At 40.7% G+C, this 23,345-nt stretch overlaps 1 protein-coding gene across 2 annotated transcripts in view; it reads right to left on the bottom strand.

Moving 5' to 3' along the window:
• Positions 1-23,345, bottom strand: part of COMMD10 (COMM domain containing 10) — a 520,550-nt gene that overhangs the window by 19,111 nt on the left and 478,094 nt on the right. For both annotated transcript variants that reach the window (XM_073553629.1, XM_073553782.1), the window contains one exon: positions 1,500-1,559. In XM_073553629.1, coding sequence (XP_073409730.1) covers positions 1,500-1,559 — 60 coding nt within the window. The remainder of the gene's footprint in view (positions 1-1,499; positions 1,560-23,345) is intronic.

The following is a 23,345-nucleotide window of genomic DNA, read 5'->3' as shown; positions in this document are numbered from 1 at the left end:
AAAATGATCAAACTAGATGCTAGCTCATATGGCAACCTTTTTGTATGTATAGTTTTTATGCTTTAAGTTTCATGTTCTCAACTTCTGGATTGCCGGAGGTACCATGTGCTCCTGCTTGATTGACATTTCAGGCCAGTGGTGGTGTTGTGCTGCTAGTCTGAACTCTGCACTTACAATGCTGCTATGGAAGGCACTGTTGTCTCTGCAGCATTGGAAACGCAGTGAAACTGAAGTTAGCCTTATCCGAAAATAACCACATGCTCCAGCAATCCCACTGGCCATCTTCAATGCAGAGCTTACAAGCTTACTATAAAACAGCTTGTAAGCAAGCAATGCACATCCCAATAGCAAGAAGCAGTAAACAACAAAATACATTTATTTTACCAAAATTAGGGGAAAATGGACCAATTTGAATAATTAAATTACAAAACTGATTATTTTTACAAGCACTTTGCAAATTTTCCCATCTTAGAAGATTGGAATAAGTCTTTAACCAGTTGTGGCGGTCAATTGTGACAAAAGTAAGTGCAGCCATATTGTTTGTCACTTGGTTAAAAGTAAAAACCAGAAGAAGAAAACGTCAATACCACTAAGTATAGGTACATACAAGTGCCAGACTTTTGTTATCAGCTTTTTATTTACTTGCATACATATGAGAATGTCTATACTATGGCTGGCAGTGCCCTTTAAAGAACCACTTAAGTGTATTTTTTAATTGCACTGCTGGAGTGGTGCTTTAAATGTAATTTCCCGGCCCCTTGTCTCTTAATCACCGGTAGTCCCTTGTTTCTTTTGTAGCGTCACTCCAGTCAGTTTCTGGCAAAAACTGACCTGCTGGAGTGCATCACAGGTCACTTTTCAATACAAGTCTACGAGTACCTTGTTTTGGCTCTTATAGACTTGCATTGAGAGCGGAGCGGCGTTGGTAAGAGGCGCCGGAGTGTGAGTATATGACTGGGGGAGGGGGCTTACATTTAAAGCGCCACTCCAGTGCTGAAAAAAACAAAACACCAGAGTAGTGCTTTAAGGAAAATTATTTTTTTTAAAAGTATACAGGGCACACAATGTGGATGTCTTACTGATACCTTTGGGTATTGAGAAGCTTAGTATGGCAAGAATTCATCGCATTGAGCTAAAATATTACATGGTGGATGGCAGTGTAAGGATATCACATATGCAGTGACAATATCACTGTGAGCTTTTAAAAATTTTAGAAGGATGCTGGTTATTCTCTTGGATTTCTCTTGGCTGCGTGCAACACGTGTTATATCAAGCAGAGACAACGACAATAAAGAGCGCATATTATTTTCTATATTACTGCTAAGGTATAAAGCAACAAGCTGCGGGTATTCTAGCAGTCCATATGCTAATAATGGCATCACTAGCAGAGCAGTGCTGATCAGCAGATGTGCCTTACACTTGCAGGTTTCACAGCTGTAACAATGAATAGGGCAGAGGTACAGAATACAAATAAAGGCACGTTTGTGAACAATGCATACCTTGTTATAAAACTCCAAAAGTTCCTGGTGGTTAAACTCCACAAATATCTTCTCCACTTTCTAGAAGATAAAATAAAGACTTATTATCTTTATGCCAGAAAACACATCACATTAACATCATCAATTTGAAATGTCATACAGGCATGTATCACACTACATAACAGAAAACAGACAAAGAAAATCCCCTAAATACTTGAGGTTGAATTAGCTCCTATACATGAATTAGACCACCTTCACATAGGGAGCTAATGATATTGAATTCATTGCTTATTCTAGACTTCATGGTCAAGGAGGTGGTCCTAATCATTGATTTACAGCCTTACACTTATCAGTGTACCTAGAGAAAGACTTGTCAATCACTGATTAGCCCCACCCTCTTGACACCTAAACTAAGAAGAGATTTTCACGCATAAAATACAAATTATACTGAATCATTTCCCTCAAAACTATATAAATCGGTTTAGCATATCATATTCTATTACATACTGCTTGCAGATCACACTACATGTATAGTTTGCATTTACAGAATATGAGCACCGTTGGAGACTTATTTTTTCTAAATACATGTAATATTGGCTGCAAAGCATCTTTGGACGGCTTAGCTTCTCCAGCTTCTATGTGTCACAGTTCACAGCTAATCGCAGAATGACTCAATAGTGAAATTCATCAGTGAGCTTGTATGACGGCTGGTTCTCTAGTCTTCTCCTAAACAATCATCTAAGTTGATTTATGGCCAGTTTCTGACCATATACAACTCGTATTACAAAAAAAGCCCTACACTGACTCACTAGGGTTGATCGAATAGCTCCAGCTATTGCGCCTCCCGAATAGCTGCATCGGTAACCCGGATACCTGGAGCGCTCCCGATAATCAGCTGTTTGGCGCCACAGCCGTATGTGTTGCGGCTGTGTGACAGGTACAACACATACATGACATTGTGGTGTTCCTGATGAAGAAGTCTTGTACTTTGAAACGCGTTGAATAAATCCACAACTGAATTAATACATGCCCGGACCTTGAATCATTCAGCAGCGCAGAAAAAATCCAAGGTATACCCAATTCCTTACAACACATACATGGACAGTCCAACACACAGGCTCTCAATACAAACGTTGTGACTGTCAAACAGCCCCGACACATGCAGCTGCGACACCAAACAGCTGATTATCGGGAGCGCTCCAGGTATCCGAGTTACCGATGCAGCTATTCAGGAAGCGCCATAGCTATTTGGAGGTATTCGATCAACCGTAATGCTAACACAATGCCCTTGCCAGAAGACGACCCAAGGCGTCTGGTGGGGATTCGCTGGCAGGAGTAAGTAAGGATGCTAGGTCTCGGCAGGTAATTACATATACATTGTAGGGATTCAGTCACTTTTGGGCAGCTAGTAGGGTTAACAGAGGCACGTATTTCCTTGGTCAAACTGGGAGTTTTATTGAAGTGCATAACCTTACAGAACCACGAAAAACAGCCTTTCTCCAGCATAAAGGAACAAAATAAACAGTCCATATACCGGCAGATGAGGGCTGACCTGTACAGAATAATGTCCAGCTGTCTATCAAGTCCTGTTGGAGATGAACACCAAGAGGTCTTTTCACCTCTCCTCCCAGATATAGACCACAGTCTCTCACCTGTGTATCAATTCTGGCACTTCACCTGGCTCAATTTAGTCAGTAACAGTGATGGTTGAGTGTGCTCGGCACTGCTTGATACTCGATAGAGTGCTCGGCTCTCCGCAAGTGAATTAACTGAGCTGGGTGCAGAGAAAGAGAGAGAATTTTTCTGTCCTCCAGAAAAAAGCTTGAATTTGCAATTCACTTCCATTATGCTCGCTACTCAAATCGAGCACGTCCGAGCGTCAGACCTGCTCGATTCGAATACAGAGCACTCGAGCCTTTCACTGCACGACCATCACTAGTCAGCAGCAAACAGTACTCTGCAACTCCCAGAAGAATCCGCAGACTGCTCCGATCTCCAGTACAGTACATGCCAAGTGAACCTACTTTGTGGGTCAAGACAAAAATAGGCATTGCTTTTTACTTACAACAGGGTCCATGTTCATTTAGTTTCTATATTAGGCTTTGTGTAAAAAAGAAATCGGAAAAAATAAATTATATATACAGTATATATATATATATATATATATATTCATTCCATCAAAAAACCTGCATCCTTGCTGCATGGGCACATAGCCACATGGGCTATTAGAAAAGCACTTTATTGAAAACTAACATGGTGTGCTGCCTTCTTTTTTGATGGACTATTTGGAGGTTTGGTATGTACCTGGAGGGCCTGCACCCGAATCTTTTTCCTATTTTGTGCTTTTTTTCAATTTTGTTCTATATATATATATATATATATATATATATATATATATATATATACACACATACATATACACACATACACATATACACACGGTATACATACGTGTGTGTGTGTCTGTAGCTCAGGCTTGGTTGTGAAAAAAGTTCAGGACATTCTCTACAGGAATGATGTATATCTTTGTACCGTGTTAGCCAGTAGATAGAAAAATATTCAGAATTGAGAGTCCTCAGTAGTTGATATCTTTTAATGGCTAACTGAAAAGATGGTAACACATTGCAAGCTTTCGAGACTACTCAGGTCTCTTCATCAGGCATAGACTAATACAAAATCCGAAGAGTCACATATTTATGCACAATACAGCATAGAAAAAATGCTGCTTTTGCTTTTAAGACCTTGTGGAGGCATCACAACACATTAGGAGACCCCAATCAGAGGACTATAAAACATCCGGACTCCTTATCTATGTACTGGTCCAATATTTATGTTTCTCCCTCTCCCATATTGATAGTTCTGCTTCACGTCACTTGTCGTATCTATTGCATTTTTTCTATGCTGTATTGTGCATAAATATGTGACTCTTCAGATTTTGCATTAGTCAAGCCTGATGAAGAGACCTGAGTAGTCTCGAAAGCTTGCAATGTGTTACCATCTTTTCAGTTAGCCATTAAAAGTTATCAACCACTGAGGACTCTCAATTCTGGACATTCTCTAGCGAGTTACTGGGAAAATGTGCAATAAAGTGTCCTGGCAAACGTCTAGCTAGGTATATCGCTATATATCTGCACACGTATACCTTTTTATAGGTATTCTTTTCAATATAATGAAACATAACATTTGGCAAGCTTTTCATATAATTACAAACTAGAAACTAGAGGGCATACAGAGTTGCATACACAATGGCTGTACGAAGTCGTAGACATTTGGAGATATCTGTTGAAGATATGAACAGAACAAACTTGTAATCCATTAAATAATGCACCTTAGTACGTAAGTATGGGAGCACAATGATTTTCTTCAGAAAGAAATAGACTGTAATACTTACAATAGATTATGCAAGTATTGTTGACATCGAGCTTGATTAAAAGCATTGCCTAGTTTTTACTGATTGGAAATCGCTCCATGCATTCCATCAAACACAGCCGCATCGCCCCTGTACGGTAACTCAGCCACTAGATTCATTACTATTCTGTAGAGAGTTATGCAAAGTCAATAATGCATTAACTCTCCATAAAGTGAATACATGTTAATGCTTCACCACCAGTCAACTTCTCTCTAAATTTAATAGCAAGATGAGAAAGTTTGAGGATCCCACAGAAATACCAATACACCTAATATACATTATTGGAATTCATTCTGCATGGAAACCAGGTTTCAGCCTGTAGCTGCAGCCGTAAATTACAAGTAAAATCTGCAATGAATTTCAACCGATTGGATACAAACAAATATAAAAACACAACTTGTAATTGCTGCCCTTTTTTTTCACCAAATGTATTTACACTAAGAAGTAACCAAGTGCATCAGCCGATCCATACTAGACAGATTTTATCAATGTGGACCCGGGGAAAGCTGGGATAAAGCCCCTATAAGAAAGATACATAATGACTCAAAAGACCCATATTTTACTGATGAGTGCATTGATTACATACAAAGCGATTTCATGTCATTTTTTTGAAAATTTGCTAAAGAGGCAGCATGGTGGCTCAGTGGTTAGCACTGCGGCCTTGCAGCACTGGGGTCCTGGGTTCAAATCCCACCAAGCACAGCATCTGAAAGGAGATCTGTATGGAGGAGTGGGCCAAAATCCCCACTTCAGTGTGTGCAAACTTGGCCAAGAACTACAGGAAACGTCTGACCTCTATAATGGCAAACATATTTTTCTGTACAAAATATTAAGTTCTATTTTTCTATTGTATCAAATACTGATTTCATGCAATAAAATGTAATTTAATTATTTAAGAATCATACAATGTGATTTTCTGGTTTTTATTTTTAGATTTTGACCTCTTTTTTACTAGTGTATATGTATTTATAGTTTGGTTTTTCTTAGTTACCCCCCTTTTTAGAATAAATTATGGGATGTATCTAGGGGTAATTCTACGTTTACAAAGGTTGTGGTCCCGTTCATACCATATTGGTCCATGTGGTAGCATTACATGAATTACAGTGAGGTTGGTTTGTTCTGTACGCATTTGTTGTACTTTTTACATGTTTTTAGATCATGCCTGGTTTGGTAACAAATTATGTGTCATTAATAATGTTGATTGCTTTTATGTCAGGAGAAACAATTTTGGATGTGCTTTTATTATATGCTGGTGTATCTTTTTCTTTTTTTCTTTTTTGAGTAAGGCTATGTGCACACGTATGCAGAAAATTTCTGCATAAAAACAGGACTCCTTCCCAGAAAACGTGTGTTTTTTCCGTGCTTTTTTTCTGCGATTTTTTTCGCGCGTCCCCAGACACACAGAAAATAGCTAGAAATGCGGAATTTACCGCAAAATTAGAAAATCTGGTCCCTTCAGAATCCATAGTAAAATAGAGCATTATATATTATAAATTGATATAATTAAGCATGAACACAAGCTTGGACTGGCCGGCAGGAGAACAGGAGAATCCTCCGGTGGGTCCCTGTGCAAGAGTAGGCCACCACCCTCTTATATGAGCAGCACTTGGCACAATAAACTTGAATCACTAAGTACAGACAAAGGCAGCATCTTATTCATTTAAACGGTTCATGGTTATATAAATGTAATTATCCTCAATGTCACATGTGTATGTAGCTGAAAAGTGGGACCCTGAAGTTGGTTACTGGTGGTCCCTTGGCGCCCCAGTCGGACACTGCATGAATTCCTAGTATATGTCAGAATCACGTTAGGATCCAGAGTGGAAACAGAAGTTACTTGGAGAAGATGTTTCCGTTTGACCAATTTAATACAGTCAAGACCTGTACTTCAAAGTGAACACAATCTCAACATAGATGTACATTTTTACAGAATAAAGTCATGGTCATCAACACAGTCAGCTCATGGAAAGTGGAAAGCTGGAAAATCTGTATCACAGCTGCAAGAGTTTAGGAATAATCATCCTTGGCATGTATGATCACATATAGACCACTTAACAGGTTACACATGAAATATACCATGAAATAATAACACGTCTCTACTGTAAAGATAAAGGAATTGTACAAGGAAACAAATTGCATGTTAAAAGCACTGGGCAGGCTGGACATCATAATGGCAGCTGCATACAATATTGGAGCATACATACAACATCTGGGATCGGTTTCAGAGACACATCACTATTCATGTGCATGAATGTTGCACTGGTAATCATGCACCTACAACAGATGGATATCAGCAGAAAGAAAAAAAACACACTCCCAAGTCATGAATCAAGATGATGTCTTCCACTGCTGAGTACACAAGCATTGGACAGGCAGATAATGAAGTACTAAGTGTGGCAGATGAATGATCAAGTGATATCATAATCAATGTATAGCGAGCTGTGTGTGCTCCTGGGCTTAACTGATGGAAGCAAGATCAGACCATTACTGGGCAAAAATGTTACTAATGAGCAGGTCACTGACTACTTTTTAGGGCAGACCGGACAAATACTTATAGTCCTTAAGAGAAGAGCTGAATATCATAGTGTTGCTGCAGATGGAGAAATGAAATAAAATTATAGAATTATTTTATCCGAATTGGCTGGAATTTTTCTCCTGTCCTACTGCTTGGTTTCTTTCCTGTAAAATAATCTGATTTACAGGGTTATTCGTGACATTGAAATTCATCACCTATTCATGGGATTGGTGATACCCTACTGATCATTGGGCGATGGACCACTGAAACCCTCATTAATCCAGAAAATGGGGCTCTGATATGCCTCATCAGAATGGAGCGTTGCATTCGTATGGGACTGGTAGAAAAAGGCGAGTACTTTATTTGACCATCTCTGGCAGTCCTATATTCAGCTATAGAGTGATCACAGCTTCAATTCGATGATTGACTTCAGAGCCCCATTCCAGGGATTGCATGGCTTCCAGCCGTTAGACCTCCACCAATCAGCAAGTTATCATCTACCCTGTAGATAGGGGACAACTTTGAATGACGGGAATAACCTGTAAGTGGCAATTCTGCATTAAAAAGGATGTCTGAAATAATGTTTTTGTTTTTTTTTACCCTAAAACGGATCCACTCTTGCCAAGGGGTTGCGTCTGTTATTGCACCCCAGTCCTATATATACGGTAATTTCTAGAAAAAAAACAAACCATGATTTCTAAGGAGGTGCTGCCTTTTTTGCTCCATTAAAAAGACTGTGACTGTTAGGCAATGCATTATTAGCAACCATATAGTCTTACATAACTGTTCACTTTTTTCTGCATTTTCTTCTGTTATGTTATTCGTGAGTAGATAAAGCAAATATAACCCTGCACTTCGCAAGAGCAGAGAAAGTAGACACAACGATGGTAAGCAAGCACTGGAAAGTGGAACCATAAATTTCGGCTATCCTAACATTACTTGGCACTTTGAGAATCCGACTCATACATACAGAAGCTGTAATATTTCTGTGTTGCATTCAGCAACACTGTGACACATACCGGGGTATATATGATTATACTTGCAGAATGGTACAGAACTACAGCAGGAGGGCCGTCCATTCACTAGTATTCAGTCACTGTGACTGGCGCTGGCTTTCGAGAGCAGTCTCAGTCAATAACAGTAATACATAAAGTGGCTACAAACCAGAGATTCCTCAAAACCCAAGAAAAAACATTCAACTGAAGATATACCTGACAAAGTAGTCAATAAACAATACAGATTTCAGATTTCTGAGTGAGGAAATGTACGGCACAAGGAGGACACTTTACCGGTGGTCATAAAGCGCAGCTGCTCCGTGGAAAAAGGTTAAACCATTGAATAGACTGGCACACAATTATTTATACTTTATTCATTATTTCACAAGGAGAAGTGTGATCTATACTACAAGCTTTATCAATGGGCACCATGAGTCTTAAGGCTTTTATTGAATGCAATGCCTGCTGTAATGATCTTTGCAGATTTATACAGCAGTAAAACATTTCCTGCTAACTTTTACAAAGACACAATAGCAATGTTGGGAAAAGTGGTACTATAAAGAAGAGCAAAAAAAAATGCAATCTATTACATGATCTGAGCTAGGTAGAACATAGAGCGCCCCTCATGGGTTCCACTATGCCTAAAGTATCATGTAATAATACTGTAATACATGTCAATAATATTCTACTAATCATATATCAGTCTAACACACGTCAGTTTATCATAATAAACATCAGTCAGCCATAGTAATAAAACCTCCAGAAAAATAATCCAGAGGCCCTCTAAAGTCAACAAGTCAATTTTAAAGGGGCTATCTATGACTACTTTAGTTTTTTCTTACGGGGCTATGAGTTGATAGGCAGGTAGTTGCTAACTAACTGCCTGATCTGACTGGCGCCAGTTCACAGCTGTCACAGACTTAAGGTCAACAGAGCTGCTCTACGGGTACCGTTACACCTAGCGATGCACCAGCGATCCCGACTAGCGATACGACGCTGTCAGGATCGCTGGTGCATCGCTAAGTGGTCGCTAGTGAGCTGCCACACAGGCAGATCTCACCAGCGACATCGCAGGGGTCGGGGGTCGCTACTTACCTGTCAGACGAGGCGATCCTGCGTCCTCCCACCCGGCTCCATGCGTCGCTCGTCAGCGCCACAGGAAGCCCAGCAGGAAGTGGCCGACGAGGAATGGTCCAGAAGCTTCTCGCGCGATCAGCGATAATCAGCGGGGGAGCCGGTCGGAGGTAAGTATCACATGCAGTGATATCGCTAGCAATATCGCTGCAACGTCACAAAATCAGTGACTTTACAGCGATATTGCTAGCGATATCGCAGTGTGTAACGGGGGCTTACCTCTTCCAGGCTGCTCTGTCAAAAGTGCAAGATTGCTGGCATCATGCTGATTGACAGCCGGCTCACAACAGTTAGGCAATGGGGACTGAGCTGTCAGCATGACATTGGCAGTCACGCGACGACAACAGAGCAGAAGAGAAGCAGCTGCTCTGCAGGCATGACAAGACTGGAGGCTGCAGAATCGCCAGCAAGGGTCAGCACAGACCACAGCCTGGCAGAACATTCAAGTAGTTAGCAACTACCTGCCTTTAACCTCTAAGGGTACCGTTACACTTAGCGATGCACCAGCGATCCTGACGATATGGATTGCTGGTGCATCGCTAAGTGGTCGCTAGTGAGCTGCCACACAGGCAGATCTCACCAGCGACATAGCAGGGGTCGAGGGTCGCTACTTACCTGTCAGACCTGGTGATCCTCACGTCCTCCCACCCGCATCCACGCGTCGCTCGTCGGCGCCACAGGAAGCCCAGCAGGAAGCGCCCAACGAGAAATGGTCCAGGACGTTCTCGCGCGACCAGCGATGAACAACGGGGGAGCCGGTAGGAGAAAAGTATCAGACATAGCGATATCGCTAGCAATATCGCTGCTACGTCACAAAATCGGTGACGTTACAGCGATATTGCTAGCGATATCGCTATGTGTAACGGGCCCCTTAGGCCCATAAGAAATAAAGTAAATAGTGCCAGATAACCCCTTCAACTTTTCAAGGCATGGACTGCACATGACGTGTGAAAGTATCCTGGGGTGTATGGCATTAAGAACTTAGATTTGCATGTAATTGTTGAGGTGGGGCAACCAACCAACTGACTTGTTTTCAAGCATATCCAAGAGATGCTGCAGAATTTTGAGACCAAACACGTTGACCTCCTTGTCATGTTCCTCAGACTGCTTCTGAATCATTTCTGAATCATTTAATTTACTGTTGAAAGAGGCCACGGCCATTAGGGAATACTCTTGCCATGAAGGGATGTAATTAGTCTGCAACAATAGTTACAGTGGAGAAAATAAATATTTGATAAACTACCAATTTTGCAACTTTTCCCACCAAAAAGAATGGAGGTGTCTGTAATTTTTATCGTAGGTACACAACTGTGAGAGGCAGAATCTTAAAAACAATCCAGACAGGATGTTGGCCAAAATTTCAAGATACATGACCCTATCCATCCTCCCTTCAATAAGGTAGTCGTTCTGTCCCCTTTGCAGAAAAGCATCCCCAAAATGTGATGTTTCACCACCATGCTTCATGGTTGGGACAGTGTTCTTGGGGTTGTACTCATCCTTATTCTTCCTCCAAACACGGCGAGGGGGATTGATATCAAAAAGATCTATTTTGGTCTCATTTGACCACGTGACCTTCTCCCATGCCTCTTCTGGATCCTTTATGGTCAATGGGAAATTTAAAATGGCCCTGGACATGTGCTAACATGAGCAGGGGAACCTTGCGTGCCCTGCAGGATTTTAATTAATTACGGTTTAGTGTGTTACTAACGGTAATGTTTAAGATTATGATCACAGCTCTTTTCAGGTCATTGACCAGGTCCTCCCATGTAGTTCTGGGCTGATACCACACCTTTCTCAGAATCATCCTTACCCAAAATGGTTGAGACATTGCATTAAGCCCCAAACCGAGAAAGATTGAGTCATCTTGTATGTCTTCCATTTTCTCATAATTGTGCCAACAGTTGTTGCCTTCTCACCAAGCTGCTTGCCTGTTGTTCTGTAGTCCATCCCAGCCTTATGCAGGTCAACAATTTTGTCCTTGGTATTCTTAGACAGCTCTTTTGTCTTTGCCATTGTGGACAGGTGTCTTTTATACAGGTAACTAGTTCAAACAGAGGTAATGAGGGCAGAGTAGGAGAGCTTCTTAAAGAAAAACTAACAGGTCTGTGAGAGCAAGAATTCTTGTTGGTTGGTAGGTGATCAAATATTTATTTCATGCAATAAAATGCAATTTAATTATTTAAAAATCATACCATGGGATTTTCTGTTTTTATTTTAAGATTCTGTCTGTTACAGTTGAAGTGTATCTACAATAAAAATTACAGACCTCTCCATTCTTTGTAGGAGGGAAAACTTGAAAAATCGGCAGTGTATCAAGTATTAATATTTTCTCAACTGCTGGTAGATGGAACAAGACAAAATAATATCCAAATGAATGCCAGGACCCAAGGATTTACAACAGAACATTACCCAGAGCATCACACTGCCCTAGCTGCCTTACTTTTTTCTCATAGTACATTCTGGTGCCATTGTTTCCACAGGTAAGCAACACAAATGCTCCCAAATGACCATAAGTTGTAAAAGAAAATGTGATGCATCAGACCAAGCCACTTTCTTCCATTGCTCCAAAGTACAGTTCTTATGCTCACACACCCCTTGAAAGGTTCATTTGATGGCGGACATAGGTCATCAATGGCATTCTGGTCTGTGTAGAAAGCGGTTATGTTTTCTGACCACTTTCTATGATAGCCAGTATTAACTTTTCCTGAAATTTGTACTACTAAAGTTTTTCTGTTGAACAGAGCCCTTGTTTTCCAGGTGCATTAATAAGCCTTTGACATGCATGAATCTGTCATTTGTTCAATGTTTTCTATTTTTTGGGGCCACTTTGCTGTTTACTAACCTCTCTATACCAGAACAACCCAACATACCTGCCATTTTGGAAATGTCTCATCCAGTTGTTTAGCTATCACAATTTGATCCCTGTTGAAGTCATGCACCTATTTATGGCTGCCTATTTTTCTGTTTGCAATATCAACTTCAAGACCTAACTATTCTTTTGCTGCTTAAGAACTTATTCAGATGTCAATGTTTTTCAACTGTGTCCATGACACCCATACCACAATGCAGTAGAGTTTTCTGATACAGAAAACTATAACTTGACATTGTGTATTAAGTGTCCAGTTACAGCTTTCTGCATCAGGGTATTTTTCAGTGACAAAGTATTGATAATGCTTTGGATGTTAGGTTACAAATGCTACATCAGCATATCTCAACCCTTCATGATTACTATTAGCATAATACACAATATGGTATTCTCTTCACCCCTAAGTAGTTTTCATCGCTAAGTGAAATTTGCTGTATATGTATGGATGATTTTGGCAAGAAGAGTATGGCTCAGGAGGTAAGCCTACTCTGCGCACAGTGGGTGCCACCAGTGTCATACAGCTGACACCCATCTGTGACTGATCCATCATTGGGCATTTGGGATAGGCTCTTGGGACTTATGGACAGCACAAATGTAGATGATCAAAAACTGTGAGCTTCCTCTCAAAACTTTAAAATGTTGTTATTCAAGGTGCGGCTGCTCCTTGGGCCTTCACAATTGTTGCCTGCTGTTTCCAATTCCCTGGCATTGGCTACCACAGTGAATTTTAGAATGAAGGTTGGCATATGCAAAATCTGAAGAGTATTTGTTGCTCTAGTGGAGACACATTAAAAAAAATTTCAAATAATCACAAAAAGTGTAAAATAAGTGATATACCTCTTCAAATGGCAGACCAGTCCCTGGTATAATCCAATCTGAAGTGTATATTCACGGCTACAGCAATACAAACATCAATTTCATTTTTATTATCTAATCCCATTGAATCAGTGCAAAACATCTTTGTGTATCCAGCCACAAATCCCACTCCAGAGACTCTGGCAATGATCAACACACTATGGTCTTCCTAGATGAATAAACCAAGTACTAGAAATAAGATAAAGTAGAGGAACACTATGCAGACACCAAGCCTCAACCCCCACTGAGGTGATGAAGTGTAAGCATGGGTATGTTAGGGATTCTGGCAATATCACTCATAGCAAAAATGGATCTACAGCTGTCAATGAAAGTGTAATTTTGCAACTTATTGTCACATCGCTTTATATATGAAATGTGTCAAATGTGGTGTGAAAGATTTCAGATAAAGCAATCAGAATCAGCAGGCCGTGCTGAGAACATGTAAAGAAGATTTCAGTTTACACTGCGCAACCAAATAATCCCTGAAGACCATGAAGATATACAGAAAAGCAGGATAACAATGGGCATACCAAATTATCAACAGACATCATATCAAAACCCTGTATTTAATTGTTCCAGAAAATAAAGTGTTTCTCCTACAAAATTATTGCAGTTACACGTTTTGTTATACACGTTTATTTTCTTTGTGTGTATTCGAACACCACAAAAAAACTGAGAAAAAAAGCAAATTGGATATAATTTCACTCAAAACCCCCCAAAAGGGCCAGCACCTTTGGCACCTTTTCAAAATTGTGGGTAATCAACTTTGCTTCAAGTATGCAATGCTTCTTCATACTCAATTGTGGCAAGTAACAGGTATGGGCTATATGAAAATAACATCGGAGATCAGATAAAAGAAAAAAAAAAAAAAAAAAAAAGTAAAGTTGACTGTGTGTGTGCAGCACTAAACAAGGAGAAAAGAAAGAGAACAGAACTGTCTGAGGACTTGAGAACCAAAATTGTTGAAAAATATCAACAAACTCAAGATTACAAATCCATCTCCAGAGATCTTGATGTTCTTTTGTCCACTGTGCGCAACGTAATAAAGGAGTAATATTGATGAAAGGTTGCAACGCAGGATAGTCCGGATGGTGGATAACCAGTCCCAATCAAGTTTCAAAGAAATTTAAGCTGTTCTGCAGGCTCAGGGTGCATGAGTGTCAGCACTATCCGTTGACATTTGAATGAAATGAAACATTATGGCAGGAGACCTAAGAGGAGCCCACTATTGACACAGAGGTATAAAAAAGATAGACTGCAGTTTGCCAAAATGTACGCGAGTAAATCAAAATCTTCCTGGGAAAGCGTCTTGTGGACAGATGAGACCAAGATAGGGTTTTCTGGTAAATCACATCATTCTGCTGTTTACCGAAAACGGAATGAGGCCTACAAATAAAAGAACACAGTAGTTACAGTCAAATATGGTGCTTTTCAATTATGTTCTTGGGTTATTTTGTTGCCTCTGGCACTGGCTGCCGCGACTGTGTGCAAGGCATCATGGAATCTGAAGATTAGCAAATGATTTTGGGTCGCAATGTAGTGCCCAGTGTCAGAAAGCTGTGTTTGCGTCCTAAGTCTTTCTGCAGGACAATGACCTCAAACAAACTTCAAGAAGCAACCCGAAATGGATGGAAACAAAGCGCTGAAGTGGCAAGCAATGAGTCAGAATCTAAATCTCATTGAACACCTCCGTAGACACCTTAAAATTGCTGCTGGGAGAAGGCACCCTCCAGATATGACCGACCTGGAGCAATTTGCAAAAGAAGAGTGGTCCAAAATTCCTGTTGAGAGGTGTAAGAAGCTTGTTGATAGTTATAGGAAGCGATTCATTACAGTTATATATTCCAAAGGATTTGCAAACAAATATTACGTTGAGGGTGCCAATAATTTTGCCCGGCTATATTCGAGTCATATACACCAGGGGGGTCAGAAGGGGAAGGGGGCGGGGGTGTCAGGTCATACTTACCCGTCCTGGCACAGTCTCTGCAGCCCCCAGCTTCTCCGCAATCTCCCTTCCTTCAGCGGTCATATGGTACCGCTCATTACACTCATGAATATGCGCATATTCACGAGTGTAATGAGCGGTACCACGTGACCGCTGAAGAAAGGACGGGAGATCGCGGAGAAGCTGGGGGCTGCAGAGAGAGCGCTAGGACGGGTAAGTATAGCGATACTCACCTGTCTGGGGTCCATCGCTACTTGCTGTTGTCTGGCACGTCATCTGTCAGTGACGTTCAGACAGCAGAGGGCACGGTGATGTGGTTAGTGCGTGCCACGCCCCCTGCAGTCTGAACGTCACTGACAGATGACGTGCCAGACAGGAGCGAGTAGCGATGGACCGGGAGACAGGTGAATATCTCAGGTGCTAGCAGTGACACCGGCACCTGGCCCCAGCGATGGAGAGGTATGTAATTTTTTTATTTTTAATTGTAGCAGCAGCACATGGGGGAATAATCTATGGAGCATCTTATAGGGGGCAGCATATAGGGGCATAATCTATGGAGCATCTTATAGGGGCAGCATATAGGGGCATAATCTATGGAGCATCTTATGGGGGCAGCATATAGGGGTATAATCTATGGAGCATCTTATGGGGGCAGCATATGGGGGAATAATCTATGGAGCATCTTATGGGGGCAGTATATGGGGGGAATAATCTATGGAGCATCTTATGCGGGCAGCATATGGGGGAATAATCTATGGAGCATTTTATGGGGGCAGCATATGGGGAATAATCTATGGAGCATCTTATAGGGGCAGCATATGGGGGCATAATCTATGGAGCATCTCTTGGGGGCAGCATATTGGGGCATAATCTATGGAGCATCTTATAGGGGCAGCATATGGTGGCATAATCTATGGAGCATCTTATGGGGGCATAATGTATGGAGCATCTTATGGGGGCAGCATATGGGGGCATAATCTATGGAGCATCTTATGGGGGCAGCATATGGGGCCTATTCTATGAAGCATCTTATGGGGCAGCATATGGGGCATAATCTATGGAACATCTTATGGGGTCATAACCTTTATGGAGCAGCATATGGGGCATATTATTCTATGGCACATCTTATGGGGCTATAATGAACTGTATGGAGCATTATGTGGGGCTCCTGGTTCAATAAGGATATTCAAAAACATTTAACCTACTGATGTCTCAATTAATTTTACTTTTATTGGTATCTATTTTAATTTTTTAAATTTACCAGTAGCTGCTGCATTTTCCACCCTAGGCTTATACTTGAGTCAATAAGTTTTCCCAGTTTTTTTGTGGCAAAATTAGGGGGTCGGCTTATACTAGAGTCGGCTTATACTTGAGTATTTACGGTATGTCCAATTTACATTTGTTTTCTGTTTTTTTTCATGTTGTTCAAATACACACAAAGGAAATAAAAATGTATATAACTAAATACTTAATTTTCTGGAACAGTTTCAAGGGTGCCAACACTTCCAGCCATGACTGTACATAACGTCCATATATAATGTTAAAATCATCATCTGACTGGCAAAGGAGGCAGATCCTGGGCTAGCTTCTATAATGTAAATCCTGGTTACTACTGTAAAGTAGTGATTTCCAACCGGGGAATCAAATTAACAAAATTTTATTGAAAAAAATAATATGACAAAGGAACATAAAAAAAAAAACAGTCCCCAGCACGAGTTACAGGTTGAGATATACTGCAGAACATCCCCTCACACACTTATCATTCCTGAGGGCAGCTGGATGGTCAGTATTCTTGCACATACCGAGAGGTTCTAGATTTATCTTACTCACTTATACAGCGCCATTATATTGTGCAGCTCTTTACAGACATCATCATCCCTGTGCCCACTGGGGCTCACAATCTAAATTCTCTATTGGTATGTCTTTGGAATGTTGGGGAGAACATACAAACTATTGCTAGGATTTGAACGCTGCAAAGCTACAGTGCTAGCCACTGAGCTACCGCCACCATAGATGATGCTGTTAGACTGTGTTCACACATTACAGTGGGGTTTTTCTTTCCACCACTGTTTAAGGATATCAGTAATCAATGGATATCCAAAATGGTGTGAGCATCCTGGACCACACCTAAGCTATATTTAGAGATCATAAGACTTTTATGGACTTCCTTCTGATAAAGTTTATTACGTAGAATAATAAAAGGAAATAACTGCAGCTTGAGTCTATTGAATAAAGACACGCACCCTTGTCCCAAGAGATTGGCTATATAAGCATGCGTTACTTCTTTAAAAAAAAGAGAGTTCTGCTTCTGATTCCTGAGAATAAAGTGTGGTTATTCTCTGTGTGTGCATGCACCTCCACTTGATATCAGATTTGGCACCAATTAAGAGGTTTGCATACCCTTAGTGTGTGCCCCCAAAACACCACTGTTGTAAAACTGTAAAATTTTAGAAAATGTGTGAACGCAGCCTTAACATGGCTGTCCAAATCACATTTATAGCCTCTGTTAACTTTATATAATGGGACTTATACATTAACTGGTGGCCAGATAGTGGCATCTGTCACTTATAAGGTCCCAGTGTACAAAAAAAATATACATTTAATGAATACTTCTTCAAAACAATTGTATGGAGTAGCGTAGCAGACTACGCCTATTTAACCCATTTTTATTTGCAGTATAGAAGACAAACAAGTAGTAAAAGGTGAACTTTTTTTTTGCTCTTTGGCCTATGAATACGCTTATTGCGTACATGGGAGCTTTTCTCAGGCTACATGTTAAACCTACATCTCAATTGCTGTGTGAAACCAGACGAAAACCAGTCATGACTCCCTGGCAGGAAGGTTTAAGATACCGCTACATTTAGCAATGCACCAGCGATCCCAACAACGATACGACCCGGTCAGAATCGCTGGTGCATCGCTAAATGGTCACTAGTGAGCTGCCAAACAGGCAGATCTCATCAGCGACGTAGCAGCGGTCGGCGGTCATTCTTACCTGTCAGGCGGCAGGTCTGATGACGACTTCCTCCCGCGTCCAAGAGTCACTCGTCAGCGCCAGCAGGAAACCGATGACGAGAAATGGACCAAGACGATCTCGCGCGATCAGAGATATCCAGCAGGGGGGCCTGTCGGAGGTAAGTGTCACATGTAGCGATATCGCTGTTGCGCCACAAAATCGGTGACACTTTATCGATATTGCTAGCGATCTCGCTATGTGTGAAGGGGGCTTTAGAGTCAATATGGAGTATGAGAAGTTGATCTTCAGTTTGCATGTACTTTTTCATGAGACAGATAAAACATTACATTGTGGGTCAAATAAAAACTCTACAAAGCTGATGAATTGCATAACAGTATGCTTAGTGTAGGGCCAAAACGGGCAAGGAGTCTGGTTATGATTTAACACCCAGTTGCCTTGTGGTTCAACTGGTCTAAAATTAGGGATTTATGGTGCTGTACGGTCACTTCAGTAGATAACGGCGTCCAGACAATATGACTCCAATACAACTGCCTGAATAACTACGGTTTTATTCCAAGATGGAGCTTCCCTTTAAGAAAACATAGTTTCCCATAATTTATCATGGTGGTAGCCTGTATGATACACTCCCTAGCAAAACCTGCATCACTACTATAAAACCAGAAAACCGCATGTGCTGCCTGAATATTGGACCATAATTATGTTAACAGAATGTGTCATTATTATCTTAATGTCTAATTATATAAAGAGGCTCACGTATAACATTTAAAGTTTAATGTGACATTTCCAGCACGAGAAATACACTTCCCTAATAACCCAACCATGGCCGGAGTAAGATTATACAGTCATATCTATGGCTAAATTAAAGAAAAATAATATCAGACTGTGTTCCGGCCAAACGCAGTCTTTAACCGTCAGCAATAATGTCTTTCCCACATAACTCTTCTGACACAAATGGGGCCAATTGTGGTTTTTTGTAAAGTAGGATTTATCTCGCACTCCAAGGTTTTTCTACAATATTGGTCTTAAGGGGCAAAATACATATTTTAACTCAAACGTTCAGCACTGCAGCTGTGAAAACATGAAACATATTACACATCTTGGATTTCAAGATACTGCTGTACATTACTGATGCAGAATCTCAATTATTTTAATGTCAAAATTTACTTTTAAAGAGAACTATTATTTAAAGGTTAATTAAATCTACCGTATCAAGAGTGTTTGATAAAAAGGTGATGGCACAAATTGCACCGGCTTCACTTTTTAATGTAATTTAAAGGTATTTCTATTTTCAGCTATTTACTCACATGATGAAGAATAGCATATATGTTCTTCACTAACTAACCATGTGAAGCCCCCCCAGCTACAAGTGTATTTAATGGGTCACGTCCGTTTACATTAATGAAGGTGGCAAAATCAGAATAATTTATTTTCTTGATTAGAAGTAAGGTCATGCATACGTAGATGTAAACCATGAGTCTTCCATAATTTCTTCTTGAAGAGGACTTCCATCTGGAGAAGAACTGCTTGCTAGCAAGACATGTCTAAGGGTCATGGAAAGGGAGGAGCGAGAGAAAAATGAACTTTATTTTGCTATGGAGAATCATCTTTTTAAAAACTCCATTGTTGCATTAATGCACATTGGAAGCTTTTGGTCTGCACAACATATTACTACAGTGATACAAATGAGAGAGAATAAATTATCTTCTTATAATCTATCTCGGATACATTCCCAGACCGATAGAACATACTTGACTTGGATACAAACAACTGGATCATTGCTACTAGAAATATAACTAATCTAAAGATTTCTGTAATGTAACCTGTCCTTTATGGTTTTATCCAAATCTGAAGAGTAGTGGGGCTGTGGATAATTTACAGGCATCTCTAGGGACATGAGATACACTTACAAAACCGTATGGGCCCATTTACACTGCCCAATCCAGACCACTAAATGACTGCCGATCGACTATGCACAAGTTGATTGACGGTCATTTAGTGACCTGTTTAGACAGGCTGAATGGTATTCTATGAGCACAGAAAGGAAGTTAATATGAATCTTCTGTGTGCATAGGATACTATGTAATCGGCAACGCATCTACTGTTTACACAGGATGATGTGCTTCCGGTAACAATGAGCTTTAAGCTTTCTTAAAAATCATTGCATCCAATGAACGAGTATTTTGCATGCTCGTTGGGTTTGCCAGCCTGGTTAGACAGACTAATAATCAGGAATGACTTATCAACATGGACTGATAATTGGGAAACAAGCATTTATAAGAACACTCATTCCTTATTATCGGCCCGACTCATTCCTTATTATCGGCCCGTCTAAATGGGCTCTATGGCACTGTGAACTGAGAAATGAAAAGCATTATCATACCAAAGACACTGGCATGAAACAATGACAGTAAGTTCTCTGAACTGAGCAGTTAATGGCTCTTTTTATCTTTCGAGCTTACTAGAGCGGTTGCCACTTCTTTACTGCCAACACAGAAGCTTGGTTCCCTAGAGCTTTGGGAACGGTTCGGGCTTTGGTCAGAACTAAAGTAATCCTTATTGCTAACAATGACAAGCATATGTTAATCCATCCAAATCCAGGAGGAGGGGATCGGACTGGTTCCAGGTTCATTATGCAACAGAACAGTTGCCAAGGTGAAAAAGAACACTTTTCAGCATAAATATGAAAGCACACCACAACAGATGGGATGACCTCCACAAAGCCCAGATCTTACAGTAATTGAAGTTGTTTAGCATTACTTGGAAGGACAGAAGTAAGCAAACCATCCGAGTTCTACAAAAGTTCTCCAAGATGACCGGTGTAACCTACATTTTCTTATGGCATACCTAAAAAAAATTAAATACAGCTTTCTTGACAAATGTTGGTTACATGCATTAATGATATCCTTTAGAGTATTAACATTGTTTGCCTCTTCTGCATTTTCATATTAGATTTTTTTTGCATGTGACTAATCCTTTTCCACAGTACTGTATACTGTATCTAATTAAGAATTTATACATGGTACATTGCTATGTTCCGAGTGTCCTCATGATATTTGGTAGGAAATTTTAATTCTGTTTTAAAGGGCATCTGTCAATAGAATCGCCCCTCCTAAGCTGTCTATATGGGCATGTAGGTCATGGGAAGCTGAATAAAATGATACCTTGATATCAATGATCTAATGTCTTATTCCAGAGAAGTCTTTGCTTTCCTTATATGTAAATGAGCTGTTTCAGGCTATGGGCCGGACAGTGATCTGCATGAGACTCCGCCTTCAAAGATTATTTTACATGAAGGGGTATCACCAGCATGGTATGTAATGGCCACTCTCTGCTCTGATCTCACTTGCTTGTTTTTGGAGTGGATGGTTAGCTAATGAGGCGAGGGTAAGTAGAGCTGTGATTATAACTAACACATATGCCTCTCAGCTTCAATCTCACAGGTAACAGGGCTGCAATATTTTAACAGTTCAGCAGAGCTCAGAGAGCTGCAAAAATGAGTTTGCGATAAGACAAAGTTCAGTTTTACTGTTCTTTTTTTTTTAAATTCTTTATTTTCAAGTTTCAATTACACCATAAGACAGATCAACACTTTACAAATGCCTATGGTTAAAGATTGTTTAGGCGTCCATCCAAGGTGTAAAAAACTAATAAATGGGGAAAAAGCAAGAGGGGGAGGGGAAAGTGGATGGGAAAAAGGAAAAAGAAGAGGGGAAGGGAAAGGAGGGATATATAATAACAAACAATAACAATAACATCAAAACAAAGTAGTCGTCGGCATCGACACTAGCAATAAGTGCATGTAATATAAAATTAGAGCAGGTGAACAGTTTTTTACGTAACCCTGGAACCAGCCACCCCAAAAATCAAGGCCACCAAATCTAAGCGAGGTTCAAATAGTATCTGATCCCTCTCCTCGAGGGTTGTCCCTCAAATATCTAGTCCACGGGGCCCAAGTCAACACATAAGATTTGTGACTAAAGACCTCCCAGCTAGACAGCTCTTCCAGACGAGAAATCTGATTTATTTTGTCACACCACTCCTCCAATGTGGGGGGAGCGACATCTTTCCAATGAACAGCTATCAGTTGTTTTGCAGCGCTTAACATCAAGGGGAGTAGGCCATGTTTTTTTGGTAAAAAATCCTTTGATGGGCACGAAAGAAGAACCTCCGTCGCCCCGAGACTGGTCTTAATTAGCTGTAAATTCTTGAGAACCAGCTCGACACCGTCCCAAAAATGTCTCAATTTGGGACAATCCCAATATATGTGTGTATGATGCCCTCCAGGATTAAGGCATCTCCAACAAGCATCATTATCATCAAGACCCCTCTGAAAGAGCTTCGCGGGAGTCCAATGCCACCTGGTCAAAATTTTATAAGAGTTTTCTTGCAAAAGAACACACCTGGAGAATCCCCGTGCACTAGATAGCATCCTAGATACTTGTTCCCCTGTAAACGCAACATTAAGTTCCATCTCCCAGGAGTAAATAAATGAGGGCTTAAAATGTACCCCTGGAGAGATCAGATGTGAGTAAATACGAGACAAGATTTTTAGCCGTGGAAGCGGGAGTTTAATCATAATATCTAACCAGGACCAGTTCGATTTGATCGGGAATTTCTTCCTAAACTGCATGAGCGTGCATCGAATATGCTGGCACTGGAGAAAGTTAGTTGGTTGACTCGTTGCATTTGATGGCCAAGATCCTCCCTGTAATATTTTATTACCGTAAAAGCTATTCAATGTATCTCTAGGGAGGGTAAACCACAGATTATAGGGATCCTGAAAATCAGAATCCAATAAAAACGGTATCGAGCTAATCGGCGTAAATGTCGAAGGGAAAGTGCCCTCCGGTAACTCCCCCAACATCAATCTCCTGGTACGTAATGTAGTAGATGTTATCTCATCAAGTCTAAGGGTAGTCGGTGGTTTAGCCCTAGTCCATAAATAAGGCAAGCCCCTCGGACCCAACAAAGTCAGGTCGACACACGCTCCCTCCCCTCCTTCAGAGCAAGACACCACCTTTAACTATCTGCCAAGGTGAATTGCTTTATAATATACCAAGGGGTCTGGAACTCCCAATTCACCAGAAGCGACTGGGTAAGTAAGAAGCCTATAAGGCAACCTAGCCGGTTTAGATTTCCAGATGAATTTTCCTATCAGTGACTTTAATGAC

The sequence above is a fragment of the Dendrobates tinctorius genome, unplaced genomic scaffold (genome assembly GCF_039654945.1).
Source record: "Dendrobates tinctorius isolate UK_male_01 unplaced genomic scaffold, ASM3965494v1 ptg000003l, whole genome shotgun sequence".
Taxonomy (NCBI): Eukaryota; Metazoa; Chordata; class Amphibia; order Anura; family Dendrobatidae; genus Dendrobates; species Dendrobates tinctorius.
This window is presented reverse-complemented; position numbering and strand designations above follow the sequence as displayed.